Source organism: Thalassophryne amazonica, chromosome 18 (genome assembly GCF_902500255.1).
Source record: "Thalassophryne amazonica chromosome 18, fThaAma1.1, whole genome shotgun sequence".
Lineage (NCBI taxonomy): Eukaryota > Metazoa > Chordata > Actinopteri > Batrachoidiformes > Batrachoididae > Thalassophryne > Thalassophryne amazonica.
The window spans coordinates 52,511,561-52,528,341 of NC_047120.1; the positions used below are offsets into that span (position 1 = coordinate 52,511,561).

Consider the following 16,781-nt stretch of genomic DNA (forward strand, 5'->3'; position numbering starts at 1 on the left):
CATTCGACATAGTCAAAACTATTCCATTTATTAATTCTATTCACTCAACCAATAATTTGCGTCACTTTTTACAATATTTTGAGAAACTTTAACTTTTGACCCCTGTACAAACTGAAACTGACCTTTGTCACCAGTTTTGCTGTTTTTACCCCATAACTCCAGAACATTCAGTCATGGATAGCCCAAACTATACATTTTTGAAATCCTTAGGATCACACAAATAGTGTGGTATAGTTTTCAACCTGATTGGAGGATTTTTATATTTGACCCCTGTGTAATTCTTTATTGACCCCTGTAGCTCATTAGAGGTCACCTCAAGGATGTCTCCATATCTGAAAATAAACATTAGTTAATTTAGAATATGTGTGCCACATTTCATGCTTTTATCACAAACTGAACAATTGTTTTGGTTATCTGCTGCACTACTACAGCAATGTTCATTTTGTGATCATGAAAACACAATTTACAGATCTATGACGCCCATTGGAGCGCTTGAAATTACCATTCCACTCATGCATTTTTTACACACATTGTTTATAGTTTTTCCTATATTGGTCTGCAAAAATGTTGTTTTAACGTTACATGAAAATTGGTCCGTGGCGCAAAAAGCTTGTGGGCCGCTGTTCTAGGCTATATGAAACTTGGACTCGTGGCGCTATAATCCACATTCCTGACCTATAATAGCGTAATACATAAACATTACATTGCCACCCCACATAATAGTGCCTGTCCCTGCGTGCCACCCCATTAATTTATCTCTAGATCCGCCCCTGGGTGGGATAGAGCTGTGCTCAGTTCCTCTCAGCTACCTCACTGCTGCAAAATACATAGACAGTCGCGAACAGTGTTTATAAATGCCTTTCACTGTAACTATGTAGAAAAACATTAACGGCCTAAAAGTTATGATTAAATTTATCAGAAGTTAACTGGTTCACTGATGGTTTTTGAAGTTAGCTGAAAACCTAATCTGCTAACAAAAAACTTCACTAATTAGCAGTTAGTGGAACTGTGCCCACCACTGGTTCCAAATATGAGCTATTTCATCTTCTGCTGTAGGAGAACAGAAAATAAATTTGTAACACTGGACAAGAATAGCGGCAAAATATCGGTCATACACACAAGATCATACACACATGCACCATTTCATAAATGCACGTCATTTATTGGGGATTACAGTATATAACGGCTGAGTGGATCCTTATCATTTGATTGGTGCCTTGTATGTCACATGACATGGATTAATTCATCCCATTTGTGTTGCATTGCATTTAGAGTGCAGCTTGGTTCCATTTGTAGTGCAAATTTGGTTCCATACGTTTAGTACCATTGCATTCTCACGTGCATGCACGCATACATGCGCACACATACACACACGCGCGTGCACGTCCCCGTGCACACACATGATTGCGCATGCACACATACTTGTACACGCACATGTACGCACGCCCACACGTGCGTGCATCCGCACACACACACAAAACAAATCCACTGTGCTGCCTAGAGGCTGTTAGCAGGAAGAATAAAAGCTGCACTCATTTCTCACTTGATTTTTTTTTTGCTGCATTGGGGACATAGTTTTTTTTTTTTATTGTTGTTGTACACACACGCACAAGCGCCGACCAGGTTGCATGTGTGTGCGCGCGCGTGGGGGACAACAACTCTCCCGAGACATAATTTGATTGAGCAAACTGATGCTGCTAATTCTTGTAAGACACACACACACACACAAAACAAAGCCACTGTGCTGTCTGTTGGCAGGAAGAAAGAAAGAAAACCTGGACTCATTTCTGACATGATTTTTTTTTCGCTGCACTGAGGACATACACAATTGACCGAGGCGGTTGCGTGTGTGTGCATGGGACATTGACACAATGATTTGATTGAGCTAACTGACGCTGCTACACACACAAAAAATCCACTCTGCTGTGAGCCGTCTGGTTGCATGAAGACCTGTTCACATGAAACGCTGATGTAATTTTTGGCTGAACTGAGGAACTACACAAAGATTTTTTTTTTTTATGGAAGTCTGAAGTCAGTGCACAGCATCACTGGACTACATGTCACAGTGGCACACCAAAAAGTTCCTTTTCTGTTGTTTATAAATTAATAAAATATCAAATGACAAGGATCTATTTTTGCCATTATATAAAACAAATAATGAATATTTTTATTCTTTCAATGGAACAAATATTTAATTCGGTGAAAGCTGGAACATACCATTCAACAAGGCGAAGCCGAGTTGAATGGTATATGTGCCAACAAAGTACAGTAATGGTAAATGGACTACCTTTATATAGAGCTGCTCCATCTGCATCAGATGCTCAAAGTGATTTATAATTATGCCTCACATTTACCCATTCAGAAAAACACTCGCACACTGATGTCAGGGTGCTGCCATGCAAGGCGCTCAGTACACACCGGGAGCAATTTGGGGATTAAAGACCTTGCCCAAGTGATTTTCCGGTCAGGCTGGGGTTTGAACCGAGGATCCTCTGGTCTCAAGCCCAAGGCTTAACCACTAGACCATCCCCTCCCAAAGTGTGTTTTAGTGATGTGTGATCATGTTTACCTCCAATTCTTTCTCCAATAGCTCTTCGTTCTTCTCGTTGAGGAATGTTCGCCTCAATGCATCTGCAATGTGCAGTTCCTTGCCTGGTTGATAGGTGACTTTAAGGCCATGTCTCTGCAGCCTAAGCAGCATTCTCTGAAGTCTTAGGAGCTTGGTGCAAGGGTTTGTTGAAGCTACTCTCCAGTGGCTTGTGGTTACTCTCAACCTGAATGTTTTTGTTCATAAACATACTGATGAATTTCTTACATCCATAGACAGTGGCGATTAGCTCTTTTTCAATTTGTGCATATCTGCACTGACAGTCAGTGAAAGCCCTTGACCTGTAAGCTACAGGTTGTCCTCCAGTATGACTGCACCAATGCCTTCTGAGCTGGCATCTACTGACATTGTTAGTGGTTTGTTACCTTTATAAAACATCATCATTGTAGCATTGGTGAACAGCTGTTTAAGATGCTCAAAACTCTTTTGTCTTTCTTCCCAGTGCTAATCCGTGTTTGAACGCTGTGAGGTATTGAATCATCCCCATGAACCTGAGCAGTTCTTGTTTATTCTGTGGGTCTGGGAGCTGTGCCACTGCTCTCATTTTTTCCCTCATCCGGTCTCAGTCCACTGGGGCCTACAGACAAAGCTTGTTTTCACAGAGTGGCCAGTCACAGAACCACAAATTCTCCCCTTTGGATTGGTCACTTTGCCAAAGTGACGTAGCGCCGACCTGGGCATGAACGTCGGGCCTCTGAAAATGCATACCGCCCTCCAAAAGCATGTTATTGTATTAGTGTAAGTTGATGCGAGTTTTTTCATTTTCACCAGTTTCTGTTTTTAATGCCTGGGTAATGTGAGGCAGTGGGTTGTACAAACAAAGCAAAAAATAAAATTAAAACCCATCATGACACACCACAAGAATTATGCATCACATCAAACAGTAGTATCGTGTTACAGCACCATGGCCCCTCTGGGGCAGACCAGCAGTTCACAATGCACACACGACATAAATTATATAAAACACAAAAATACCTAGTGTGTCTATGAGGTAGGAACAAACATCAGGATAATGAATAGCCAGCCACTGTATAGGATCATTTTCCCCATCATCCAGCTTCCAGTTGGTATGGACAAGATGCCAGTCCTGCTGCTGCAAATTTGGTTTTATGTCACTCCCAGGCGAGATTATCGAAACCCTCTGAACAGTTGAAGGCCACACTAAGGCCCCAACAACAGAAATATACATTCAAACAAATAATTACGTAAATCTGGAATTCAAGAGCAAATAACACTCCCAAATACACAATGCATCTCTATGGTAAAACACGTTGACAGCCGCGTATTTTCACACCATTGATTGATTTGACAAGATGCCAGTCCTGTTGCTGTTAATTTGGTTTTATGTCACTCCCAGGTGAGATTATCCAAACCCTCTGAACAGCTGAAGGCCACACTAAGGCCCCAACAACAGAAATATAACTACATTCAAACAAATAATTACGTAAATCTGGAATTCAAGAGCAAATAACACTCCCAAATACACAATGCATCTCTATGGTAAAACACGTTGACAGCCGCGTATTTTCACACCATTAATTGATTTGATGCAGAAGCAAACTGGCAGTGACATGGCCACGACCAAGTCAATTGCAGATAAGTCTACACCTACATAAAATGGTTTCAAAGTAATTGTTGAGTGATAGATTTAACTTTACTTCACTATGCCATAATTTCAATGGGGTCACAAGTTTATATACATAAGCCTCTGTAGAAACCATAGAACATTCCAGAAATCAATGAAAGCTTCTGAATGATGAATTGGCATAACTGAGGGTTAATTGGAGAAACTTTGGCTGCCTTTCAGGGCCTACCTTAGTGATAAGAAATGCTACAAAAAAAAACCTGAAAGAACTAAGAGCACCACAACTCTGGATATTTCTTTTTTTTTTTTTGTTCAAGAGAATCTTGAAAAGACTGATGGTCGATGAGCAACTTCATAGTGTACTTTAAAAAAAATTGAGAAGCTACATCATTGAGTAAGGAGACAGAGTTAATTAAAGTTTTGTTCTAAACCTGTGAATCACAACTAAGAACTTGATGAAAGAGTTGTTGGCATCATATAGAAAGGTGATCTTGTCTCTAAGAGTACGCTTCTTCACCATGTCCTGAAAGGCTGTTGACCATAAACGAAGACATTACTGATATTGCTGGATTTTGGCCCAGTGTTTGATAGTTGTTCAACTCAGTTTACCACATTTTCTCCTCCCACTGGGGCAATTTAAACAATTAAAGCAATTAAAAATAATTGTCTCTTGCTACGTGCTAACGGTATACTGAATATTTAAATAACTCAAAACTGTGATTCCAGCAAATTATTTTGGCTTTGTGATCAGTTGTGCTGTGGTTTTCCTGTGTATAAGTTGGTTGCACTTCTACTCTCTCTGACGTCATTGCAACCCATGATAATGTTGATGTTGACACTGAGTTACTGAATATGACACTATTTCTTACAGCGCATAATATTGTTTACATATTGTAAATGTAAAATTATGTTAGGTAGTGATACAAAAATGTAAGAAAGAACATATATAGGGAAAATATTTTATTCTGTGGTACCAGTGTCAACGACATATGGCACTTGATAGAACCAGATCTAGTACAAATAGTACGAATTGTGTAAAAACGTGGGAAACTTCACTTTGGAAAAAGGTGTTTAAAAGATAAGGGAATGGAGGCAGAACATTTTGTCAGAATCTTCAAGCTGTAGCAACCTCAAGGAAGAGGTTTCCATCTTTCACTTTTGCCCAAGAATGATGTTGTCCAGTAGCAGAGAGACAGTTTCAAAGGCATTGCCTAGGCAGACATGTTATTTTCTGTGGTGATGTGATACTGGGAAGGACGTGTAAAGGATATCAGTGAGTGTCCTTGCTTAATAAGCATGGTTTGCAACAAAGAGGGACTCCCCACCAGCAGCACTGCTTCCAGTGGAAACATATTTGCCCTGGCAGGCCTGGCTGTTTGCCTGCAAGAAGTAAAAAACAAAAAAAAAAAAAACAAGAGTATTATTGAATGAACAAGATCAAATACTGCAACACTGCATTCAAAGATTTACACCAAATTTTGATATCTGTATTATTCAAACACACCAGAGCTCTCTTAATGTACTCCTCTTGGCATGCTTTTCCATTCTCCTTCTTGCCACCCCAGGCTTTGAGTGCGGAGGCCTGCAGAGCACGGCCAAATGAGAAAGTCAGGGCCCAGGGCCTGTGCAGAGGGCACTGGTTCATTGCGTTCAAGTTAACGGAAGCCTCCTCCTCACTCTGGCCACCAGACAGGAAGGTGATACCTAGTGATGAAGAGTAAAATGGTTTTGTTAAACGCACTTTCTAAAGAATAAAAGACAATGAAGGATTTGGGGTTCTAAAATGTTTGTGCAACCAAGCTATATATCTCGGTGACTGCCAAATGCCAGGCCTCTCTCCTATGAGACCAATGCTCTACCATGTCAGCCAAATGGGAATCCCACTAGCCAAGTTAGTTGGAACTTCAAATTGGATTTCACCTTGCTACATATCTGCCCACTAATCTGACCTTTGTCCCAATGTCACAGGTACCTTGAAGCATTAAGAACCATCGTCTGTGACTATTTGGTCAAACACATTGCCAATTTGTAGCCAAGTGATATATCTCTGTGGCTTCCTGTAGGGATTTGAACACCAGATGAACAAGAAGGAACACACTTCAATCTGGATTTCAGCTTGCTACTCGCGGTCCGGTCCGTCTTGTCCTTTCCTGCTTTTCCCTGTTCCCTGTCTGTGGTGTGCCTGTCAGCCAGCTCTTGAAGTAGCACACCTGGGGCTCGTTGAGGGGCTGCTTAAGACTGAGTTGGGCAGACCTTCTTCGCCAGACTCTTCTGTCAAGTAGCAATGTTTTCTGTGAAAATTTTGTCTCCTTGTGTCATTTTGAACTCTGTGTTTTCTGTTAAACTGAAGACTGTTTCTGGTTTAGCTATTGTCTTTGAATTCAATTTTTTTAAGTGCACCTTTTGTTTGGTTGTCTCTAACCCAAGTTGGATTATATGGATGTTTTTGTTGTTTGTAATTTTGCTATCTAATTGATGCTCTCTGATTCCTTGCAGTCTGCAGCTGGTTGTACTCCATCCCCCTGGGTGTCCTAGTCCTCCAGTGTTCTGGTTCCTCAGGGCCTTCTTCTGGCTTTCATTCAATGTGCAAACTTATATGTTCCCTTATACAGTCATCTCTTCTCACTGTGTAAATAAATCTTGTCACTTCCTGTTTAACCTGTCATTGCTCTCTGCATTTTGGGTCCCATCAGTCAGTACCTTGGTCAACCATAACACATTTGCACATTACTTGATGGGAAGGCATCTTACCGGGGACTGCAGGTGGCACGGTGCGGCGCAAGGCAGTTACAGTTGCCATGGCAAGCTCCTGGGAGCTGTACTTGTGTGAGCAGGAATGCCCAGCGGTAACCATGTTGGGCTTGAGCAAGGTACCCTCCAGGTAAACATGATGGTCAGAGAGGGCCTTGTAAACAGCCGCCAGGACTTTTTCTGTAACGTACTGGCAGCGCTTCAGGTCGTGGTCACCATCAGGGAGGATCTCAGGCTCAACAATAGGTACGATACCATGCTGAGAAAGGCAGACAAAAAATGATGACAAAACACAAATAAGTTGAACTAAAGAAGCAGTTACACTATTACTGTTGAGTTCTTTTTTAGAACTCAAGAGTCTGGCTGCTGTAAAGGGCTAAAAAAATAAATGTTTAGAGAAGTGAAATTCAAAGTTTCAGTTCATTAAACACTCAATTTAAATTAGAGGAGATAATGGGGGGGGGGTGCTATCCTAGTAGTCACAGAGCAGCATATACTTATACATGCTACTACTTTTGCTTTGATATTTAATTTATGTAATGTCAGAAATTTGTTTTCACAGTGTTTAAAGAGCTACATTTTAAGAAATGAATATAAAGAAACTTGAATTTGTTTAAGACATTTTAATGTCAGAAAAAATTAAATGTGTAAAAGCTGAAAGTGTCAAAGTTTTTCACAATACTGTACATACATAGTTAGGTTTTTAAAGCAGTAATTTAATACATTATATAATACCTTAGAAATTTTACAATTTCAGTGTTTTTTTTTCTTACCATTTGGCAGATGCTGGCATAACGGGCCAGAACGTTGGCATTCTCAATGATGGCCAGGCGTGAAGGGGTGGTGGGGGTGATCTTCAGCACACAACGCCACTTAGCAAAGTCAGCACCATCCTTCTTGTACTGGGCACAGCGCTCATAGAGTCCATCAAGACCTGTGAAAGAGGGACAGGGCAGGCTGGATGAGTTAAAAGAGCAATTCAGTAGGTTACTGTTGAGAAAAAATATATATGTGGAATCTTGACTATATATTGGTATGGTTTCTTTGCTCACCCTGGGTGGTTGTCTCGCCATTGGTTCCTGCCAGCGGGACAACGCCTTTGTCAACCTTGATGCCTACTACCATGCCTCTTGCCTTGAGGTAGTCAGCGAAGGATTTGCCATCATCAGTCTTCTGGTACATGGTCTCGTGGAAGAGGATGACGCCACCAATGCAAGGGTTGACACGGTCATCAGCGGTGAAGAGGAGCTGGCGGTACAGCCTTCTGTTCTCCTCAGTGTTCTCAGCATTGATGCTCTGGAAGCGCTTTGCCACGCTGCCTGTAGATAATAGAAGTAGATGAGATGGAATTAAACTCTGGACACTCCTGATCTACTTGCATGAGCATGTGCAATCAAGCCAGATGTTACATAGAGAGGGATACTGTCATTGTTGGTTAATGATTGGTTAATTGAACTTGATATGCTGGGCTTATATAAGACAAAGTTTAAACTGGATGTGTTTCTCTTGAATGAAGCCTCTCCTCTTAGCTATGCTAACTTTCATGTTGCACAAGAAGTAGGTGGTGGTGAACTCAATTCGAGTACCTGTTGTTTTTCCTCCTATTTCTTCAAATATGTCTATGAGAGGATATAATCAGACTGACAAACTTATTTGTTTAAACTTGTGGTATTGCTCAACCCAGTCTCACATTTTGGTTGTTTTTTGGGATACCATCACAAAATGTGTTACATTTTCATGATGCACTCAACTTTTGGTCACTATTTTTAACCCTAACCCTAGCTTGGTCAGTGTCCCTTTCCATCACTATATCACAAGTTAGACAGCACTGTCGCCTCATCTAATGATGGGGGAGTAGACATGTCAGTGTCATTTCACTTTGACAAACCAGAGAACTTTCTGTTTCACTACCATGTCACTGGGCAACATTCATCTATGTATTGGTTATGGTTAAAGATAGTTTTTCAAAAATTAAGGGACCATGACAAAACTCCTAACATATTGACGGTTGGTCAAAATGAAATGTTTGTGTCAAAATGTGCTTGCTTTGGTGTGAGACAATGCTGATTATACAGACAGCCTAAACCACACACTGAGTTCTTGGAAGAATTTAGCAGACTTATACTACTATATATAACAGCAGGGCACATAAACTGAGTTCAAAGCTGGGCACTGGGTGAAAACTGATTGGCTTTATCGTTTTTTTTTTTTTGTCATGGGCGTGTCTTGTGCTTAACAAAATCAACCAATCAGTGGGACGCATCTGGCGCATAGCCCCGTGTTATTGATAAAGTAGGCACAACTGAAAGGTGTAGTATGGCTAGTTAACAGATTAGTGTCAACCTTTCAGAGCACAGTAGTGGAGAGTGCACGCCAAAGCTCCCTGAGGTGAAGCAATAAAGCAGTCAGGTGAAGATTGGTGTGTTTCCACCAGTGCTTACTTTTATTTGGTTTTAGTAATTGTTTTCAATTCACTTTTGTTATCTATCCATTCATTTTCTATACCCGTTTACTCTAATTAAGGGTAACGGAGCATCACTTTTGTTATGTGTGCTACAGAATATAATCGTGCTATTGCCAGCTGTTGCCAAATGTCATCTACAGTGATGTGTGACAGGACTTTCACAAGCAATCAACATAGACAACAATATACACCTTTTAAGGCAAATGATATACTGCAACAGCTGTGTGGGTGGGGGGGCAGGGCAGTGAGATGTGTGTGAGATAGTGGGAGGAGGTGTCATACAACAGGGTTACTTCACTTTGCAACCTCATATCACAGACGCTGCCAAATGCGTATGTCAGTGATGTACAACAGCTTTCAACATGGCTGCATATTATATTGTCATAGTGTTTATATGTGTTACCTGAAAAAGCAGATTTTTATGCATGAGAGAGTGCAAAATGGAGTGCAAGAGGGCGAGAGCGTCTTTCATTAATTCTATCCACAGCGCTGCACTTTAGACCAGTCTAAAGAGCAGTCTAAAGTGCAAGCTCTTTGTCGTGACAGACCGTGTGAATGTAGCGGCTCTGCACCTGACCACGACATGCTTTTAGATCACATGACTGCAAGTGATGTTGAGGACATGTGCACTGAGCAAAGACATATGCATTGGGTGGCACTACTGCTGCAGTGGTCACCACTTTGCATTGGGTAGAAGATACAGGTCCATATGTATTTGGACAGTGATGTCATTTTGCCTTTGCACCACGAGCAATGTTGAAATGAAGTAATAAAGATATATTTGTAGTGTAGCCTTTTTGCATTAATATCACACTAATTATGGCATAAATATCTAAAAAAGAAGATATAAAATTTCAGTTACAATCTGCTAGAAGACACATGGGAGACTTGAGCTTAGATTTGATATGTTAAAGTTGTGTTAAAATTCTTCTCCATGCCACCAGGCAAGCATATATGTGTTGACTTTGTATATTTTGAATGTGTGTATGTTGTGTATTGAATTGTAAAGTGCTTTGAACATTTATCTGAAAGTGTTTTACCAATTAATCTGATCTGATAGCACCACACAAATCCTGTTTTATGATGTGGTTTTATGGCTGTGGATGAGTAATCTTTAACTTCATAAAATGATTAACACTTTATATGTAAAAATGATATGAAAACTCATACCGGTGGACTCGTCTGCAGCAAGAATGCCCTTGCCGGGAGCGACGATCCTCTGAGCGATATCACTGAGCTCCTTCTTCTGCTCAGGAGTGAGGAAAGGGTATGCGTGAGGCATCCTGACTCTGGTCGAGAGGAGGGAGAGCAGAAGAGAGCAGAAGCAGACTGAAAACAACAGGACCACAAAGTCAGGTGTGAACAGCAAAGTTCCAACTTGCAAGTTTGTGGGTTTTAATGCCCAAAGCGTCATACAAACATCAGAAAATGCACAAGAGTGATACTGTTGTAGAGGAAGTGGTGAAATTAGAGGGTTTCAAATTTTACATACGAGCTTTAACCCTCACTGGTCCACTCTATGAAACTGTGCACCTGGAGTCCATGCAGACCCCAGGAGAACTTGTTTTTAAGTACTGTTAACATTTTTTTTAAGCCTTTTTTGTTCAGATCTTTTTAATGTAACTATAGTGCATTCGGAAAGCTTCACTTTTTCCACATTTGGTTATGTTACAGCATTATTCCAAAATAGAGAAATTAATTTTTACCCCCAAAATCAAAACCCCATAATGACAACACAATTTTTTGGGGGGGGCAAATTTATTAAAAATAAAAACTAAAAAAATCACATGTACATGGGGCGGCATTAGCTCAGTTGGTAGAGCAAGCTATCTTATGACCAAATGGTCGGTGGTTCAAATCCAGCACCCAACCAGTCAAAAATCTACATATTGCTGTTGTGTCCTTGGCCAAGACACTTAACCCACCTTGCCTGTGTATGAATGAGGTGGTGGCTGGATGGGCCGTAGGTGCAGAATGGTAGCCACGCTTGTGTCAGTTTGCCCCAGGGCAGCTGTGGCTCACTAGTAGCTTGCTACCGTGAATGTGCAAGTGAATGTATAATGGAACTAGTAAAGTGCTTTGGGTGTCTTGAAAATCACTCTATAAATCCAAGTCATTAAATGATTACATATGTATTCACACCCTTTGCTCTATAATGTGTTGATGCACCTTTGGCTCTTGGGTATGATGTTACAAGCTTGGCACACCTATCTTTGGGCAGTTTTGCCCATTTCTCTTTGAAGCACCTCTCAATCTCCATTAGGTTGGATGGGGAGCATCTGTGCATCTGGCTGGGCCACTCAAGGACATTCAAAGAGTTTTCCTGAAGCCACTCCTTTGATATCTTGGCTGTGTGCTTTGGGTCACTGTACTGCTGAAAGTCTGAGATCAAGAGCAGGTTTTCTTTCAGGATGTCTCTGTATATTTCTGCATTCGTCTTTCCCTCAATCCTGACTAGTCTCCCAGTTCCTGCTGCTGAAAACATCCCCACAGCATGATGCTGCCACCACCATGCTTCACTGTAGGGATGGTGCCTGGTTTCCACCAAACATGACACCTGGCATTCACGCCAAAGAGTTCAATCTTTGTCTCATCAGACCAAAGAATTTTGTTTCTCATGGTCTGAGAGTCCTTCAGGTGCCTTTTGGCAAACTCCAGGCGGGCTGCCATTTGCCTTTAATGGAGGAATGGCTTCCCTTGCTGGTGCCTCACAGCAAGAAGGTCACAGGATCAATTCCCAGCCTTTCTGTGTGGCGTTTGCATATTCTCCCTGTGTATGCATGGGCACTCCAGTTATACGAGGTGTATTAGATAAGAAACCGACACTTTTATTTATTTTTTTTAACTATATGGATTTGAATGACGTGCGATTACACCAATCATGCTTTAACCCTCGTGCGCATGCGTGAGTTTTTTCACGCGTGTCGGTGATGTCATTTCCCTGTGGGCAGGCCTTGAGTGAGATGTGGTCCAGCCCTCTCGGCTGAATTCCTTTGTTTCACATGCTGCTCGAGACAGCGTGCGTTCCTTTATCAAAATTTTTTCTGGACCTGTGAGGAATATCCGAGTGGACACTATTCGAGAAATTTAGCTGGTTTTCGGTGAAAAGTTTAACAGCTGATGAGAGATTATGGGGTGTTTCTGTCGCTGTAAGGACTTCCCATGGAGCGGGACGTCGCGCAGCGCTTCCAGGCGCCGTCGTCGGCCTGTTTCGACCTGAAAACATCCTAATTTAAGGCTTAATTCACCCAGGACGTCGTGACAGAACAGAGAAGATTCAGAAGAGGCCGGCATGAGGACTTTATGCGGACATTCCACTGTTTAAGGACATTTTGTAATGAAAGACATGCGCGCAATCTGTGTGCGCCGCGACAGGAAAAACACCTCCGTGTTGAAAACCATTTGTAAAATTCAGGCGGCTTTTGATGGCTTTCAACAAGTGAGTAACTGAGAAATTGTTTAACAGCTTGGGCATGTTCCAACTTGTCCATTAAGGTTTCCAACGGAGGTGTTTTTCCTGTAGCGACCCCCCCGCGGTCGGGTCCGGCCCGACATGCGACTCTGCCCGCACGTTCTTTCATTACAAAATGTCCGTTAACAATGGAATGTCCGAATAAACTCCTCATGCCAACTTCTTCTGAAAGTTCTCTGACGACTTCCTGGGTCAACAGAGCCTGAAATGTGGAAGTTTTCAACTTAAAACGGCGAAACGCTGCCGCCTCGAAGCGCAGATCGCCATCAGGCGCCGTGGGCCGTCCTTAAAGCGACACTACCAGACCAAAATCTCTCATCAGCCGTTAAAATTTTTACCGAAAACCAGCTGAATTTATCGAATGGTGTCCACTCAGTTGTGCCTTACAGCTTTTGAATAAATTTTTATCAAACAAAGCAGCAGTGTTGCGTGGGCCGCCAGAAGAGGAGGTACTGCTGGCCCACCACCAGAGGGCGCCCTGCCTGAAGTGCGGGCTTCAGGCACGAGAGGGCGCAGTCGCCTCACAGGAGCAGCCAGGGTGACAGCTGTCACGCATCACCTGCAACAGCTGTTACCCATCATCTGATCAGCAGGGGAATATCAGCAGGACGACGCCTCCACCTCTTTGCCGAGATATCGTTCTACCTGGAAGGTAACGTGCTCAGCTGACTGGTTAACAGTGATCTTTTGTGACTTTTGTGAGTTGTTTAGCTGACTCCTTTTCCAACGAGTGGTGGAGGTAGTGTTCCTGCCGTGCGGATTCCTGGGTGCAGACGCACCCACATTTAATTGTTCTTTTGTTCCTCGCCAGCAGTACCAGGTCCGACACGCGAAGGCAGTGGCCACCTGGGAGTTCGGGACTTGGCGGCTCCAGTATTCCCAGGGTCTGGTGGCGGAGGAAATCGTGTGGTTCCGGTTCTGCTTTGGACAGACGTCTCCTATCTTCGAGCCTGCCCACACGACACCTTTTGTGATTTGGCTTTTGTCTATTGTTGTAATCTGATTGTATTTGTTGTGCCCATTCACAACAATAAAGTGTTGTTATTTGACCTCATCCATTGTCCGTTCATTTGCGCCCCCTGTTGTGGGTCCGTGTACCTACACTTTCACAACAAGCAGTCTCTGAGCCATTCCTAAACAATGAAAAAACGACGAGAGGGTGGGCCACGCCTCACTCAAAGACTGCCCACAGGCGAATGACATAAAAAACTCTTGCATGCCCACGAGGTTTCAAGCATGTCTGATGTAATCACACGTGATTCAAATCCATATGGTTTTTAAAAAAAATAATAAGGTCGGATACTTTTCTAACAGACCTCGTATATGTGCAAGTTTCTATTCTATTCTATTTTCTGGATGCACCATAGATAGGGCCACTATGTAGCAAGTTTGAAAAATGACTACCATTCTACATTTCATTTTGAAAGAATTTTCATTTCAGGACGAAATCCAACACCTCCCCCTACTCGCTGCAGTTGCTCAAACATCTTGACTGAAAACTGCCCTGACAGTGCAGTAGTTATGAAAAATTAACCCAAACCTCAAAATTTTCCTATGGAGTCCGATCAGACACCATTACATCAAATTGGGGTCCAAACAGATCCTATAAAAAATATTATGGAGGCTGCAGTATTTAATCAAATATTATCAAATGAAGTGGAATTGAAGACATCTATATAGGGGTGATTCTTTAACTACGGGCACTATTGGCCTTGTAAATGTCATTTCCACCACACCATTGCCTTACAATATAAAGCGCCTTGGGGCAACTGTTTGTTGTGATTTGGCGCTATATACATGTGCTCTGATGTCACTGTTTATCTCCATAGAAACTACCCAAACAATCTTTCATACAAACTGTTTAAAGGGACATTACAGTGTTGTGGTGGAAATTACGGCAATAGTGTGGGACAACTACATTTTGTTTAAAAAAAATCACAACAGTTGTATGACAATGAATACCCCAATTATGTTTTGATTATTTTACTGATATTTTATTCAGAGATATTTTAAAACATTAGAAAAAACGTTTCCTTACCATTCATTTTTATCATTGAAGATCAAAAGTCTGGGTGTGGGACAAGCACAAAACGGTAATATTTGCATATAATGATGCTGAAAAAAGGTGAAAAAGTCATCATAGACTACTAGAACAAATTTCTTAACACACTTTCATTGTAAAGATAACTATAAAAGTGTGAAATTTCCCCTTTTTTCTGTTTTTCATACAATATGATCAAAGGACATAATAAGTGCCCGTAGTCTAAGAATCACCCATAGGTGACAATTAGCTGAACAAGTGAAACCGTTCAGAAAATCTATAAACAAATATACCCCTGGGTCCGCCTGGACCCCTTGTATACAGATTAGATTTAAAAGTCAGACCAGCTGGCGTCCCAGCTGTGGCGCTGTATGAGCCACAGTCTGTTCACCAGCAGAAATGTGGAGGGGCACAGGGCATCCAGTTTCACTCCTCTAGCCTACTTTGCCTTCATCAAAACTGGCCACTTGTGTCAAACCACGACAAGCATGTGCGTGACCTATCCCATTCTCTAGGTTAATTTCCCTGACCTTTCCCTGTCCTTCCTGCCCTCCCCATTGCTCATTCCTGCTCTTCTTTCACACAGTTCTATTACCCGCCCCTACGTTGCTCACCCACTTACAGTCTGCATATCCTGTTACTATGAATAGGTTAAACTAAATATATGTAGGCAAGGCAACACATAGCACATTGGCTTAGAATGGAATCTATAGTCAAAAAATTAAAATACTATAATGCCAATTATAGCATTGTAATTATTATGCAGTATATATGCCAAGTGTATGCTCCCTCATAATCTGTAATATCTGTCGCATTGTGTTAAAAACTGCACATCTTTAGTGAGCATTTACTGTGTCCAGTCCAAGGCACAGCTACGCAATAATCACACCGTTTAAGCAGGGCAAATGTGAAGTGCTCACAAACACTTTTTAAGAAATTTGTGAAAAAATTCAAGGGGAATAAGCCTTTTGTGTGCAGAGAATACATTTTAGACCTTTTACTTCTATATATAAAAATGCATTCTTTGAGAAGTCACATACTCTACAGAGTTGAGTCATCATCAGTAGCCAACTTGCCAAAATTTAGTGTTGTTTGCAGAAGTATCCACTGAGCTCTCAGAAGAAACACAGTGTAAAGATTGTGTCAGATAAAGAAGGGTAAAACGCAACAATTAGTCAAAATTAGTGTTCAGTCATGAAGAAGAAAGGTCATCCACTAGGTTGTGGGTTGTATTAGTAAAAACTAAAAAAAATGCATTATTTTTATTACTAGTAGTATCAACATTTTTTAGATATTTCAATGTTAGTGTGTCATGAAGGTGTAGTTCAATATTTCACATACAGTGCTTCAAATTTGCATGAGATAAAAAAAAATTCTATAAAGTCATGCACATAAATGACTCACATGAAGAGTCTGTTTAATAAGCAGAGTGTAAATCAAAATAAAATTTCACAGTTTTCGCTCATGACGGCAATTTTCTGATCTTTTACCTTTGAGTTTAGGAGGAGAGCGAGGAGAAGATCTGGCGTTCGTCTGCGACAGCCCTTCAGCCTGCTGACCCTTGTATTTATCCTGCCATTGTGACCCTTCACATTTCAACTGCCCAGCTATAAAAAGAACAGGGTGCAACCAGAGATCGCTCGTGACATTCAGAGAGACTGGATGAGAGAAACGTGTTGGTGAACAGCCATTGAAAGGGCAAAGAGTGATTTGGTGGGATGTTTCACGGACAAGTCAAACTGCAGAACATTTTGCATGCAAACTGTTCCAAGCATGAAGCCACAATATCAAATTTTTCATATTTATTTACAGATAGATTTCATGCATTTTTCTATTTCTCAAATGTAAACAGCATCTCTG

The 16,781-nt window shown here is 41.5% G+C and overlaps 1 protein-coding gene across 1 annotated transcript; it reads right to left on the minus strand.

The window, feature by feature from the left end:
* Positions 1-5,220: 5,220 nt before the first annotated feature.
* Positions 5,221-16,533, minus strand: aldoab (aldolase a, fructose-bisphosphate, b). Its single transcript, XM_034194078.1, has 7 exons — positions 16,412-16,533; positions 10,579-10,697; positions 7,997-8,263; positions 7,718-7,878; positions 6,945-7,203; positions 5,698-5,897; positions 5,221-5,573 (listed from the first exon to the last, which is right to left on the minus strand). The coding sequence occupies exons 2-7, from the start codon at positions 10,688-10,690 to the stop codon at positions 5,481-5,483; spliced, it is 1,092 nt and encodes a 363-aa protein (XP_034049969.1). The 5' UTR covers positions 10,691-10,697; positions 16,412-16,533; the 3' UTR covers positions 5,221-5,480.
* Positions 16,534-16,781: the final 248 nt, after the last annotated feature.

Coding starts and splice junctions, on each gene's coding strand:
- aldoab (XM_034194078.1), bottom strand. CDS start 10,690: ATGCCTCACGCATACCCTTTCCTCACTCCTGAGCAGAAGAAGGAGCTC. Junction 7,204..7,717: donor ATGCCAGCATCTGCCAAATG/GTAAGAAAAAAA, acceptor TGCCTTTCTCAG/CATGGTATCGTACCTATTGT. Junction 5,898..6,944: donor CGTGCCACCTGCAGTCCCCG/GTAAGATGCCTT, acceptor CTTCATCACTAG/GTATCACCTTCCTGTCTGGT.